The sequence below is a fragment of the Echinops telfairi genome, unplaced genomic scaffold (assembly GCF_000313985.2).
Source record: "Echinops telfairi isolate 266 unplaced genomic scaffold, ASM31398v2 ScPeMD7_7424;HRSCAF=8462, whole genome shotgun sequence".
Taxonomy (NCBI): Eukaryota; Metazoa; Chordata; class Mammalia; order Afrosoricida; family Tenrecidae; genus Echinops; species Echinops telfairi.
This window is the reverse complement of record NW_022111324.1, coordinates 36,168,944-36,184,934: the sequence shown is the minus strand read 5'-3', so window position 1 is coordinate 36,184,934 and position 15,991 is coordinate 36,168,944. Positions and strand designations below refer to the sequence as shown.

Genomic DNA, 15,991 nt, shown 5'->3' with positions numbered 1-15,991 from the left:
CCACAAAATTTACTTTAATGCACTCATATGATTAAGCTACTAATAATATATGTATTATGCAAATTTTTCAGTCTATTATTTACCATTTAGAAAGCATCTATGAAAAATGCTGGCTTTGAAACGTCTTTTCTGTTGTTTCTTGGGCTTCATGAGGTGAATTAGCAAGTGATTATATATTCTTACATACATGTATTCTTTATAAATATATATTCTCATGTAATTTTTTTATATTCTAGCTTAAAAACAATCTCTCTTCATTGTAATTTGGTTTATGACTTATTCATAATTTTTCTGTCTTCAAAAACTACATATAATCAAAGATAGCTATGGTTTATGCTATAGTTATAATTTTTCTGTCTTCAAAAACTACATATAATCAAAGACAGCTATAGATATAAGCCCTACCTATGGGTTACTGCAATAATTAAAGTTTGAAGAACAGTCATCAGCATTAGAAGGTTCTCAGCACAAACAAAAAAAAGATTAGCTAGAGGCTACAAGCTAGTGTAGAACATGGGAAAATACCTGGAGTCTTGAAAAGGTCAACAACTATCTTTTTTTTTCCTCCCTGAAAATTCAGTTGGATCCTGACAATTTTAGATGGATTGTTTGCATCAGTACTAAGGCTTAACAGTGCACTGCTGTTTAGATTGCTTTCAAAAAACATTTCCATGAAATCGTATCTGACTCACTGTTCTTTTCTCTTATTAGAACTTTAAAAACAGAACCTTAAATTAACCTTTTCAATGCAGTGAAACAGAAAGTTGGGTAACATATGCAAAGGTAAGTAAAAAGGTATTGCTTCAAAATCATAGAAACTTTTAATGAACAAAAATACCAAAATATGAAGCTATTGATTCTCAACATAGCTTACATCTAGATCTATACACTTCTGAGGGCAGTGTTTCCATTTTAAAATCTTTTCTACACTACATCATAATGGCATCATTGAGAGACTCAAATTATGTTCCCTTTAAATATTCTTGAGTTTGAGGGATAAACAGAAGGCTAAAGGGACAATATCAGGACTGTGGAGTTGATGGACTTAAGTTTCCCAGTGAAATCCTAATTGGATAGGCTTTGTATCCTTAAAGATGAGCAGATGCATTGCTGAGATTGGGGGGAAAACCTCGGTGAAATTTTCCTGGCTGTTTCCTCACCAATGTAGTTTCCAGTTTTACCCCAAACAGTCAGCATAACCCATTGAGTGATCCTTTCTGTCTTGAGCTTAACTGTCTCAGCAGATCTCCTCAGAAGGCATTATTTTAATCAAATCTTTTAGGCATCCAAACAAGACTAAGGAAAGTGTATTATTGAGTGAACTTGTTTAGAACCATCCACTGATTGAAGAGGCATATTTAACCACATTTTTATCTGAAACAAATTTTTATAAACCCGCGCATGAATGAATTAAAAACCCAGTAGCAATACTTTTTGACCTAGTCTCATTTTGTCTACTGTCCAATCTACCCACTTCCAAGACACAGTAAGGATAAAAGCTTCAGCACGGATGGAGATGTCATCTCTGTCTTGGATTATATTAGAGATTCAAACAAGGTGCCCCAGTCAATTCTGACTCATTGTTACTTCACGTGTGTAAGAGTAGAACCATTTGTTAGAGATTCAAACAAGGTGCCCCAGTCAATTCTGACTCATTGGTACTTCACGTGTGTAAGAGTAGAACCATTTGTTAGAGATTCAAACAAGGTGCCCCAGTCAATTCTGACTCATTGGTACTTCACGTGTGTAAGAGTAGAACCATTCTCCACAACAGTTCTCCATATCATTAATCATTTTTCAGAAAAAGGAAGATCTGTTTCTTCTTTCTTTAAAAAAAAATCATTTTATTGGGGGATCTTACAACTCTTTTAACATTCCACACATCAATTGTATCGAGCACATTTGTACATATGCTGCCATCAACATATTTTCTAAACCTTTACATTCTGTTTGAGCCCTTGGTATCAGCTCCTTTTTTAACCCTCCCTTACCCCCTCCCACCCTCATGACCACTTAGTAAATTATAAATTATTATTATTTTCGTATCTTACACCAACCGCTATCTCCCTTCCACATTGGTTTCTGTTGTTTGTACCCCTTGGTGAAGGTGTGTGTGGTTATATATCGATCCTTGCGATAGCTCCCCCTTCATCCTACCCTCCTGGTATCACTACTCCCATTTCTGTTCCTGAGGAGTCTATCTGACCTCAATTCCATTTGCTGTGAGCGCTTATTTGTACCAGTGTACATGCTCCGGTCTAGCAGAACTGAAAGACAGGACTGGGGTCATGATAGTGGGGAGTGAGAAAGCCTCAAAGAACCAGAGGAATATTGTGTGTTTCATCAGTGCTACAATGGACCCTGGTGACTCATCCCTTCCTTGTGACCCTTCTGTGAAGGGATGTCCTATTGTCTACAGATGGGTTTTGGGTCTCTGCTCTAACCCCCCTCTTTCTCAACAATATTTTGTTGTTGTTCTTGTTTTGGGTCTTCTGGTGCCTGTTACCGGATTCCATCAACACCTCATGATGCCACAGGCAGGTGTGCTTCCTCCATGTGGGCTTGTTGCTTCTCTGCTAGAGGGCTGCTGGTTTAACTTCAAGCCTTTAAGACCACAAACACTATACATTTTGATAGCCAGACACCATCAGCTTTCTTCACTACCTTTGCTTATGTGCCCATTTTGTCTCCAGCGATTGTGTCTGGGGGGTGAGTATCACAGAATGCCAGGTTGTTAGAACAGTGTTCTTGCATTGAGGGAGGGCTTGAGCAGATGCCCAAAGTCTGTTCACTTCCTCTGTGTATTGCCAAATAAATATATGTACATAGGCCAAAATCTTTATTTTTATGAATTAATATATTTACATAAGTGCATACCTATGTTTATACCTCTATCTATAGCTTTGCTTCCTAGATCTTTCCTTTGTTTCCTTTTACCTTCCTTCTGCCCCACCATCAAGCTCGCCCTTCTTCTGCCTCTTCCTAATTTCCCTCAGCTAGATTGCTGTTGTTCCAACAGCACTGGACTCTCTACGTCCTTTTCGTTGTTGCTTTTAATTCCCTAGTTATTCCCTGTTTATGGTGTTCGCTCACTGCTCCTTTCCCCAGCCTCCTCCTCCCCGCAGGTCCCTCTGAAAACTTTGGTCCCACTGCTTTCTCCTCGGGCTTGCTTCCCCTGCCTGTCTTAGATCGGTAGGGAAGAGACTTTTTTTTTTCTGAGTTGCAACTGGATGGACATGAACCTCCAATCATTCAGTTAGAAACTGAAATTGTTAGTCATTCATACTTCCTGGGGACTTAAAAGAAAAATTAAATTCTTCCCCGAAAATGAAAGCCCTGTCATTGAGTTGATTCCGACTCATAGTGACTGTACAGCACAGGGTAGAACTGCACCTGTGGGTTTCTGAGGCTCTAAGTCTTTCTGGGAGTAAAACATTTTATTCCCCTGTGGAGTGGTTGGCAATTTAACACTGCTGATGTTTCGGTAGTGGTCCAGCTGTTTTGGTTAATAGCCCAACACATAACCCCACTCTGCCACCAGGGATCCCTATTTGGTGTTGGTAATTATTGGTAAGAGAGTTCCTTTGCCTCTAAAATTTGTGAGATTTGTGCAGATACATCATAACTGGAATTATGATTGGAGGTAAAGTTGTAAACTGCAATGTGTTTCTTGGCTTAACCCTATTTTTCCTTTTTTTAAAAAAATCACTTTATTAGGGGCTCATACAACTCTTATCACAATCCATACACAAGCCTATTTTTCCTTGTAATAGTCTATGTTCCTTGGGGTTTCTGAGACTCCATTTTCCTGTGATGGAGGAGCTGGTGGGTTTGAACTGTCAGCCTTGAGGTTAGCAGCCCAAAGGGTAACCCGCTGCTTCTACAAAGACCCTTGAGTTCATGTTGCTGCTGGACTATATACCCATTTAATAATCATCCTAACGCCTTTGTCTCTCCAGTCAACTAAATTTCCAGATAATGATGCTCACTTTTGTGTTTCTTGCTTTCTCTGGATGGTGGGTGGTGGATAGAACCTGACATGAGAGTGCTTTAGAATGTCATGACTTACAGAGAGAAGAACGAAGAACATGTGTGATCAGACACTCCTGGGTTTTAATCACAGTGTTGTACTTACTAACTTTCTGTGTTAATTAAAACCTCCACACCCCAGTTTAATTAGCTATAAAAGGGATGACACTGTCTCTCTCACAGTTATGCAGACTAAATCAGGTAGTGAGTGTGATATATCTATCAAGCGACTATTAGGGCAGCATGTCTTGAATGGGAATTCATTGCTTTTTTTCCTTCCTTCTTCCCTGTTGGTGGTTCTACGAGGTAGGTAACTTCTAATATAAACCATGCCTAAATCAATCTGCTACGTCTTTCTCCTTGACAACTGGGCCATTTCGCAACCTCAAGTGGGTAGTATGAAACCCTGAACTTTGAGACTTATGTTCTCCTGCCACTCTCCTCTCTCCACCCAGTATCTTGTAAGGCATTCCCTATTCCAAGGCTGGAATATGCATGTCAGCAACTCTGACTATAGGAGACAGATGTGGCCAGAGATGGACGTTTTCACCCATTGCTCTCAAGTTATGTGATTCATTGTGTCTAAGACAGAATAGAATTGCTTCATTGAGTTTCCAAGGCTGCAAACATTCATGAAAGCAGACGATCACATCTTTCCTCTGTGGATTACAGGTGGGTTTTCTGGAGGCCGGTAGTGTGCAGCTGTACCACCAGGGCCCCTCTGGACCAGGTTAGGGACTCATCATGAACCTTTAGGTGATCTCACTCTAGAAATGGTTTAAGATGAACAAGTCTAATGAAAAAGTTTGTTACTTTTTGGAAAGCATTTTAGTAGTCATTGACCCCCTCTGAAGGAGCCCTGGCAGTGTTAAGCACTGAGCTCCTGATGACAAGATAATCTCATTGAAATGGTTACATTTCTACCTATGTCAGGATATTGAAGCAATTTGAGAATGTGGTAAGCATTTGTTTATACCTCCAATTTCAAAGCCTCCATCTAATGATAAATGATTCTAGCACCTTATATGTCAAGGGTTTGAACCATAAACACACAAGTGTTATAATAATATATACATTTTTAACCGAAGGATTTTCATTTGTAATAAAACTCTTTAAAGTCATTTAACTTACTGAGTTCTCAAGTAGAAGACATGCATAACAAAAACTGAGATCATAAATGAAAAATCACAAGCCCGAATAGTGAGGGTTCAAGTGATTTGAATTTTTAAAAGTTGTTCTGGAATCTTATCACTCATGATACATAACTACTTCCCTGGTCAAAATCATCATGCAACTTATTTTTTTTCCTGAATGAAATATGTTAAAATAACAGTTAAATAAAAACACACCCACCTATCATGTGGTAAATATGCTTTACGATGACTGTATAAGGCAAGTGCTACTTACTTTGACACGTGACGCCTAGAATCGCCTCTGCACTTCTCACAAATCCAAGTCCACCTGTTCATTTTTTTCTGAAGAAATTCAGCATATACTTAGTAAAACCAGTCATTTCAAATAAGCGCACATTAGAATCAATTTTCAGAGAACATACAAAATTATAAATCATAAAAAATAAGGATAGGTTCTTGAAGTTAGTGGGATATAATCACTGACAGGAGAGGAGGGAAATCAAATGACTCATCTCATACATATTTTATAGAAAGATAGGCACTTTGAATTTCAAGTGACTTTAGAACTCATCTGGCCCACTGAGTCATCAAATCACAAGGTTCAAAATAATACAGATATCTGAAAAATCTTCCCATTTAAGGCCCTCTGACAGTGAATTTGCTAACTACCAAGGGTTTCCCTTTTTTGGATGCTTCTTATTTTTAGGAAAATCCCTGTATAGTGAACAGATGCTGCCTCCTTGCAGTTTTCTGTAATGTGAAAACAGCCACTTAAAAAGTAACTTTCAGTCAGAGTGAGTTCTAAGAGGAGTATTGCCTCCCTGGTTTTATATACTGTACACATTATAAAATATGATTCTTAAATCAGCCCAGGCACCTTTACATAACAATACATATCACAGAGGATTTGTACTCAGGACTTAAAAACATACTAAAGAAATCTAATTTCATTTAAAACAATTAAATCTACACTGTCCTGTAAAAGAAGAAAAAACTTTTAAACATACATATGAAGACATATACAATGAAATTTTAAGGATTAACGGTGAGCTTTTATATGAGTTTTTATTAATCCATTCAAAATATCTGTTGAACCCTTGATATTTGCCAAGTCTGTGCTAGATGCTCTTTATCTACGTAGTCCCTCTCTCCTTGCTCTCACTAGTAATTAAGCAAGCAATTAAGGTAGACGTGATTAGGGTTTTGATACCAGAAGTATACCCTGCCCTCTGCTATTGAGCCAAGTCTGACTCAAAGCGACTCTGTAGGACAGAGTTTAAAGGACCTCTTTGGGTCTTTGAGATTACAAATCTTTCTGAAGCTGAAAACGCCATCTTTCTCGTACAGAATAGGTGGTGAGTCTGAACTGCTGACCTGTGGTTAACAGCCCAACATGTGAGCTGCTACATTCCCAGAGCCCCTTACCAGAAGCATAGGGACCTGTGACTACATATACTAACTCAGCTTGGGGGTGGGATCCCAGGGAAGTGACAGTGGGGCTGGACCTCCACTATATGCTGAATGGAGTAGACAGGGCACTCGTAAAGGCCTAGGCAAGGAAATGAATGGCATTTCGTGGTTGTGGTTCAGTGTCATTTCATTGGTTCCCACCCATAGCGAATTTATACAACACAGAATGAAATGGCATCCTGCTCGTTTCTGCGCCGTCTTCGCAATTATTCCTACCCTTGTGCCTATTAAGCAGCTAGATTAGGGACAGAGGGGTTGTCTTCCCTAGCGCCTGCGCTAAGCGAAAAGTAACTGTCCATGCCACAAGACAGGGTTGGAAAGAAATCAGGCACACTAATTAGAGGGCTATGGGAAAGATCCAAACTGAGCAGGCTCAAACACAAGGCCCCGGGCCCTGGTGGGAGGTCCGCCTGGGCACAGACATCACTCAGGCATTTAAACGCAGCCAATAAGATCAGCTAGTACCTCCAACCATGCCTCCCCAACCAGAGGGCTTAAATGCACCTGCTGTAGGTCACCGGCTTTTTCTCTGTTCTCGCTCAGGTGCACGTTGCAGACAGAGGGTGGGAACCTCTCCGATGTTAGTGGCATGTAAGCACCTGCGGGCCCTCTGGGGTCCCACACCCTCTTTTGGCCTCCAGTGATTCCCCAGCTCGTAGGTGTGGGGTTCAGGTACCCGGTTCCTGTCCACTTTCCACTTGGTTTTTCACGCCCAGTTGCGAACCCCAGAGCGGTTTCGGCACCAATCGCATGTACCCTTTTGAGAATGTAATACTTGAAGCTTACTCTTTCTTTTATAAAAACTCGCGTGGATAACAAAAGTGCTTCTCCTGCCTGAATTCTTTCAGCGCCGCGAAGCAAAGAACCGAGGTAACTCAATCCAGAAAAGTAACATGCCCATTGTTACCGCCACAGTGTCAATCCATCCTCTCTCACTGACCCTCTACTTGACTAAACGTGACGTCCTTCTCCAGGGACCGGTCTCTGCTGACATGTCCAAAGTTAGTTAAGGAGTGAGAACGTGGCAGAGAGAGAGCTCAGGGAAACGGCTAAAGCGTTCATATTAGGTCAATATTCATGTCTACAAATGCTCATTGTAGCATTGTTTACAAGAAAAAGTGAAGACAATGTAATTTTCATCAATCGAAAATCAGACAAAAGTAATATACATTTATAATAGCATGCCAATTAAGAGAGTCGAACGGGACACTTAATTGTGCTCATGTGGAATCCATAGGTCAATCATGAGCCAGTCATTTAAATAAAATAAGGGGATATTTCCTGGTTTAAGATCGACGAAAGGTGTGTATCAGAGTTGTATCCTTTCACCATAATTATTCAATCTGTGTGCTGAGCAAGTAATTCAGGAAGCTAGACAATATGAGAAAAATGCAGCATTAAGATCAGAGGAAGACTCATGAACAACTTGTAGTATGCAGATAAGACAGCTTGGCTTGCTGAAAGCAAGGGGGACTTAAAGCACTCACTGATGAAGACTACAGCAATATGAAACAAACGTATAAAATAAACTCACTGCTACTGAGTTGATGCCAACTCGTTGTGACCCTATAAACGGGGCCTAAGGGTGCCCCTGAAGAGTTTTGAGACTATAACACTTATGGGAGTAGAAAGCCCGATCTTTCTCCCACAGAGAGCCAATGGTTTAATGGGGGAATTATATGATTGCATCTATGTTTTAGAAAAGTAATGTGGAAGCCATTTGGAGATGGACAAATTTAGGATTTTTCACAAAAGTTTTGGCAAGAAAAGATGGCGGCTTGAGCAGAATAATGCCAATATAGACAGAAAGGCGGGGGGCTTTAAAGAGAGTAGGATGCAGAATGGACAAGATTAAATGCCTAAAATTGGCACAGAGGAGAGGAACCAGCAAGGAATAATAACTATGTAGCACGTACAACCGGATAATTGGTGCTACCACCCACCTACATTCAAACACAGAAGGGAAACTGAAATTTTGGTGGACTCTGAGATTGAAGTATATAAATTAAAATTATCGCTAATAAATCATGGTAACCTTTATTAAACAAAAATATCAAAGCGTGAACCTATACGTTTATCGATATATCCTCCATATAGGTGTATACATTTTTTAAAGTACTGAGTGCCTCTCTAATCATTCCCCGAATAATTCTGTACTCTTTAATGTGTAACCTTTCACAACTGCAGTCTTATAGACTTGAGAGACGCAAATCATGTGCTTTAACATTCTCCTTGAGATTTTGAGAATAAAAGACAGAAATCTGAAGCGACAAGATAATAGTCATATGTTGGATGATGTGACGCTTCCTTCAGCAAACTCACAGGATGGCCCTTGCTATCCCTGAAGAATGTAGGTGCATTGTTGTGAAGAAAAACAAAATACCTAGGTGCAAGTTTGTCGGCCATTTTCTCACCACTGTAATTTTCAATTTTCGGTAAACTGCTTTGTAAGAAGCCCCTTGATTGTCCTATGTCCTTTGAGAAAATCTATTGAAATTACCCCTTTGTAATATCCAAAACCAGTTGCTATATCTTCTAAACTGACCTCTCTACCTTGAATTTCATTGGTCCAGGAGATCCTCATAGAAGCCACTGTTTTGATTAAACCTCTTTTTTTCTTTAAAGGGGCAACCCAGTTAAACTAAGATGTGTGCATGGTTGAAAAGACCTTCCTGTGGCCATCCACTAACTTCCCTTGTAGAACAACAACACAGGTGCCTGGCGGAGAGCGGTATGATATACACATACTGCTTAAAGATTTGCCCAGAGTCAAATAGTTACCATGTATTGTTGTAGACAATAAGGATACATTGCCTACCTGAAAGGCAGGCAACATCCTTGAAAAGGTTTCTGCTTTCCTTGATCTTAATAGTGTAATGAAGAAAGTTTTACAATAAGCAAATAAATAAATAGGATCTATTCAATGAATGATAAATTCTAAGGGAAATGAAGTAACAACGTGGAATAATGAGATGAAGACTACTTAAATGATGGAGCCAGGAAACTGTGCTGACCCCTGATCAGGAGGATCGTTTAAAGAGTTGGGGAGGAGTGCTTTTAGACAGAGGGGGCAAATGGCAAGGAATAGATTCAGAAACAACTCGGATGCGTTTGAGGAAATTAGAGAAGGCCAATAAGTCTCAGTAAATAAGGGAGAGGGTAGAGGAGAATAAGTCTTAAACGCAGGCCGAGGGCAAGCATGTTCGGGTTTAGAGGTCATGGATTTCATATGAATGCACTGGACGACCTGTGAAAGATTTCAAATAGAAAACGGACATGTTGATATTTGACTCTATGCTTTTGTTGAGTAGAATGGATTGCAATGTAGCAAGAGTAGAGTTAAGGTAGCCCCTTAGAAGGTGAGTGCAGGAAACCAGGCACCTAATCTAAGAGTATTGATTAAAAAGATGGATGTGGAGATGAATGGAACTGGACATATTTTAGATATTTTGAAGGAAATGATCAGAGCTAATTCCCTCCTTCTTTTTTCTCCCTCCCATCCTCCCTCCTTTCTTCTCCACTCTCCTTTCTTCCACTCTCCCCCTCATCCTTTCTTTCTATCTCTGTCAATCTTTCTTAATATGGTACAAGCTGATGACAGAATGATGGACTAGAGAGAGAATCAGGACGCCGCCCTTTGACTCTTCTGGCGTGAACATCTCTAGGGGGCCTTGCTCTTTAAGCTTACAATGCGAATGAGATACCTAGAAGTTGGCAAATAGTGGAAATGAAAAAATGGAGCAGCGATTGCTGATGAGAAGTGGGGAAGGCATGGAAAACCAATTATATGTAGAATGAGGTTCTGAAAAATATTCAGGTGATGGAATTCAGAATGTAAGGGGCATTGGTGAAACAGGAGTACATGAAGAAGCTATTTTCCTCATCTTTGAAAGGAACAGGGAAAATACACGTGTTCATGTAAGTTAATTTGCATGTTTAGGAATAAGAACTTTATGGTAATTCTGGTCTGTGGAGTTAAGTTTTGAGGCGAGTCTTTGCTATTAAGTGAGCAAAACGCAAGGAAGTTAATATACATACAGGAAGAACAAATTTTCAGGTAACTAGATTCAGAAGTAGGGGCCTTTTGATCATAAATATCGATCCAGAATACTTTAAACAAAGGAACAGATGTGTTATGTCATTGGGAGTCACTATCTTGAATTTTTGTTATATACAGGGACAGCAAGTAGCATAAGGGTTTCTGGGGTGGGCAGTGGTGGTGGTGGTAGGGAAGGTAAAAGGGAGATGATGTCAAGGGGTTCAGGAAGGAAAAGGATGTTTTGAAACTGATTGTGGTAGAAATTGTACTATGCTGCTTGATGTGATTGAACTATGGAACGATATGGTTGATATCTGTATTAACTCCCAATAAGATGGTTTGGAAAAATAAAATAAAACTGGGACTATTTACACTAATAAAAAAAAAGGAATGTGTATTCTAAGGATATGTTTATGCGTGGTTAGAGTCTGGATGGCCTCATGTTCCAGCTAAAGATCTTATACTCTACTCTGTTGGCTGAGTGCAAGGAATATGAATCTTGTTTCCAAAAGATAAATTCAAGATGATCAATACTAAATAATTGAAGCTAAGAAAACTGTTGCCTTGACTAGCTGTCCTGCTTATTGGTCCTGTTTATAATTGGACCTTTAGCTCTATTAATGGAGTTCAAGTTTACTCATCTCTGAAATCACATGTAAGATCTAAGTTACTGAACGACTACACTTCTAAGTAGGAGAATACTAAAAACACATTTTCTTTACCTTTTCTGTGAGTGTGACTAGTTATTCCTGTTTCCCACTGGTCTTGATTTCCCCCCTACTCTCTATTATTGCTTTCCCACTTGATCTACTGGAGATTTTATATATATATATATATACACATTTTCATTCTCTCTCTCTCTGTATGTATGTGTCTATATATACACACACATTTACCTAAGTGTACATCTGTTTACGATTTACATAATTTCTTTTATAACTAATGGGATTATTTTTCAAAAGCAGAGCAGTCTTAGTATGGAACATCCATTTGAGTGCAGGTAAAGTAATTCTGTAATTAAGTTCCTAAGTGGGTGATACTGCCCCCTGGGGGATGCTGGAATGACAAGGGGGATGCAAAAGCAGCCGCCTACAGTTTACCCTGCTTGATGGCCTTTAGTATCAAAGAGTTTCGTTGCCATGGGGCTGCTGAGTGATCTCTTTTTGAAAAGGGAGCAGTAGACCAAATAAGTATGAGAACCCATAAAGGAGAGGCACAGTGAAGATTAAGTTCTAGATGAGTTAGAGTTTAGAGTTTTCCCAAAACTCTGAGAAGTAACAGCATATATTACATAACTTTGTGATTTGCAATGAAACAGCTGTGTAACCTTGGCCTGTATTAATTAAACCCTCAGATTTTCAAGTTCCTTTTCTCTAAAATGGAACTTTGGAGATTAGAAAGATACACACATGTTCTCTTTTAGTTAATCTGATCTTCATTCAGCTTCTTGCCGTCTGTCACTCAAGAAATGCTCCCTAACCTCTATTGTCTACACAGGAAACACACAGAGGCTGTATTCCTGGCACTTTTAATTTTCAATTGGGAGACTCACTAGTTTTCTTATAAATCGTTTCCATTCTCCAATATGACAAATATTCCCAGCAAATTATTCTTCTCCTTATTTTCAGTGGGCCTGTGTTGCTGCATTTTTACTGGGTATACTGACTTGAATTCGCTGAATCTGCTACACGGACTCAGACACATCTATCCTGCTGATGGGGTGGGACCACCAGGAGGGATTCTTTTAACCAAACAAGCTTTGGGATGAAAAGATAACCCAGCCAAACTTCTCTGCGAGTTTGCGGGTTATACCCTCTATAAAGATGCTCGGTGTAGAGGGAGAAACTGAAAATCACCCACATTTTGCCAAACTCTGGGCCCCCAAATAATTGAAGCTAAGAAAACTGTTACCTTGGCTAGCTGTCTAGCTAGGGCAAAGGCTACTCGTTTCCTAATTTCAGCAAAAACTATGTTTAGACCAGCAGTAGTCTGTGCTCAGCTGCATGACTTATTCAGAGGGCGATCATCTGACACAAATTGGATGGCGCTGCAAACCCAGTGAAATATACGTAAATGGAAGTACGAGTTATTAATATCTATGTGGTATCTACTCTCACATGGAGTCACTGCTGACTCATGGTCACCCCATAGGGCAGAAGAGACGGCCCATATGGATCTCTGAGGTGGGAGTAGAAAGCCTCATCTTGCTTCCAATATCTACTCGATTAGAGTATAAATTTCCTGGATGATTATGTCCAAATGTTATTTGTTAATCACTTTTAAATAGTCTAAGGCATTGTTTTATATTCTAATACTTGTAGACTTAGTAAGTTAGAGAATATCGATAGAATTAATACCATAAGATCATTGGCAATTACATTCTATTGGGCTGTTAATCTCAAGTTTGAAACCACCAGCTGCTCCACGGGAGAAAGGGGAGACTTCTACCCCGGGAAAGATGCCCGTCTCCGACACCCAGGGGCGGCTCTTCCCAGTCCTACAGGCTTGCTACAAGTCAGAATCCACTCGAAGGCAGCGAGTGAGTGTGAACTAAATAGATTACAGAACAGTTCTGCTTTAGAACATTCTCTGATTTTCTGGGTGAGAGTTGTTGGGTACTATAGCAGACACTACAATTCTGATCCTGTGCCGCTGCCCAGTGCCCAGTACTTGCTGCCCACTTTTCTTTAAAAATAAAATAAATGTATTGATTTATTTGATTACTACTGGGTTTACTATAAGCCTTTCTATTGATTACCACTGGGTTTTCTATAGTAATGTACCAGCACTCTGTTGGACTATGATCAAACACACTGTATCTCCCCAAATACCATCTATATTAAAACAACAAGTCAGACTGAATAATAAATACTTAACCCAGCTTTTTGTAAAGAGAGGATCAGATTGCCACCCAACTTTATTACCTCTTCCAAACAAATCATTGCTAAAATCGTATCACTGGAATATAAAATATTTTTAAAAGAAGATAAATGGAGATTAAAAATGGAATGAAATCAATACAATATTCAAAGCAAATTTGGAAAATAGAAAGCAGATGGAGGAGTCGAAGTTAATTCTCATTCCTCTAAAACAAAAAGAGAAAAGTCAATTACAGTCTGATAACCAAGACCTTTCAAAGTAACTATTTAAAAAGAAATATCTACAATCTTGAGGTCAACGGTATATGTTTATAATTAAATAATGCACCAGCACGTGTAGTTTAAGAATACCAAAATAGAGAAATAATGTTTTCACATTTGCAATGGAGAATCCTCAAGAAGCATTTTAATGATTCCTAAAAGGATACTTAAAAATAAAAATTCAAATATGGTTTTTCTGGATTAAGACTTGATTAAAATAGTCTTTTGATAAGTCAAAAAAGGTTTTTTTTTGTAGCTAAATCCAACTAAGCACTTCTTTAGTTAAAATATCATTTCCTTTAAAATAGCATCCAAGTAGTAAAACAAAACACAACAAAAACTGACCTCAAATATCTCATAGAACTACAATTCTATGTTGGCAAAAAGAATTTCTGGTGGAAGAACGATCTAGACGTACATAATGTAGAGCTGATTTAAATTATAGAGAAACTTACCAAGCTTCAAATGAACTATAATCATTTTTTTCTCATATTAGTGGTATGATATGTGGAACATTCCATTGACCTAAAAATAAAATTATAGAAAAAAACAAAAATAAACATATTATTGTGTGCTTCCTGGAGAATGCATCTTTGGCAAGGATTTCTACAAATGTTGTCCTCTAAGTTTTAATTAAATAATTTGCTCACTTCACAAATGTTGGAATACTGTTACTCTTATTTTCGATATATCAACTCCTTACCTAGAAGTTTGTCAGTTTCATGGAAAGAACGGAAAACAATTTCCATTCTTCTTATTTGTACTTTTACATTGCTTAATTTTTTAAAACTTCATCTTAGACTAACATTTCATACTAACTCACCTACCCTTTTTATTTTGTAATATCCTTCTAGTAAAATTAATATGAATTTTTTTCAATCTAAACATAGGATATTTAAAACAGCCTTAATTCTCCAAGTGATTTTTACCTCCAGTATTTTTATAATTACTTGAAAGAATGCATTTTATCTATAACATCTAGAGTTGATTAGGAAAATTTAGTGCACAAATGATTAATTTAATTGGGTACATACTATGCCAAAAATGATTCAAGTTCCTGCCAGCATTTAAATTAAATCTTCCTCACAGTCATATGAAAAATTTGAACACATTGTTAAAATCAAGCATTTCCCATACTTAATTTTCATTATCTTAATGACCATCTGTAAATTATTTCTGTCCAAATATAATACCACATTACAAATATATTATGTTCCATGCAGTCATTTTGTGGTGTGGCAGGTTGAACAAAATTTAGAAAAACCTTGAGAAATTTATATTACAATAAACATTTATTTGTCATAGTACACAAAATTGTCATCTTTTTAAAAAGCAAGGAATTTGTACTTGTGCCTAAGTATAACACAAAAGAATAAGCATAAGAAATTTCCTAGAGTCAATGTCAATAGGGGTTCAGAATAAACGATCCACACATGGCATCGGTGCAGCTAATCAAATGATAGAACCCACTGGTGATATATGGAAACCTGCGAGAGCTGAACCTCCACAGGACTGCCTCATTTATCCAGGTCTCCCAAGTTTCCTACCTTTGATAGGAAGAAGCTTGCCACTCAGCTATTATTCTCTATTACAGTATCATAGTTGAGTTTCCCTCCCTGATAGGTTTCGGTCTTATGAAGATTCTGGTTTTTGTAGGCTTTCTGTGTATAATTTTTGAAACAGACAATTCTGAACTGCTTGATTTTAGAATGTCTTGTTATCTAAACATGCACACACACGCACACACACACACAAGCAAAAGAGTGTACTCTACAATAGAAAGGAGACGTTTTCTCTATTGCTCAACTTAGAAGCTTCCTGTAAGTATAGAGTGACTATAAATTTCAAGTAACGATAGCCTGGCCCAGGCACAGACATATTTTCTTCCTTTCTTTTTGCCTTTGCCTTAGAACACACCAGACCAACACTTTGAGCAGTCCTGGTGTGAAAACCAGCATCCACCAGTCATTTATATCAAGCGACACATGTCACCTTTTTATTTACCAACAATTTTATAGAATCTCATACTTACATATATATCTTGTACAGCAATCCACCATGCTGAATTTTATTTCCTCTTGTGGTAGTCCTTTTGAAATCAGGTTCTGAAATTACATGAGGTGCCCAGCATTTTGTTTTTTCTTGTTATAAAAAGACTTTACTGTCTATAATGATTTTCT

At 38.4% G+C, this 15,991-nt stretch overlaps 1 protein-coding gene across 1 annotated transcript in view; it reads right to left on the bottom strand.

The window, feature by feature from the left end:
- RGS13 (regulator of G protein signaling 13) overlaps positions 1 to 5,599 on the bottom strand; it is a 28,748-nt gene extending 23,149 nt beyond the window's left edge. Inside the window, exons 1-2 of the mRNA XM_004706656.2 lie at positions 5,585 to 5,599; positions 5,437 to 5,504 (exon numbers count right to left, since the gene is read on the bottom strand). Of these exons, the coding sequence (XP_004706713.2) occupies positions 5,437 to 5,504; positions 5,585 to 5,599 (83 nt within the window). The remainder of the gene's footprint in view (positions 1 to 5,436; positions 5,505 to 5,584) is intronic.
- Positions 5,600 to 15,991: the final 10,392 nt, after the last annotated feature.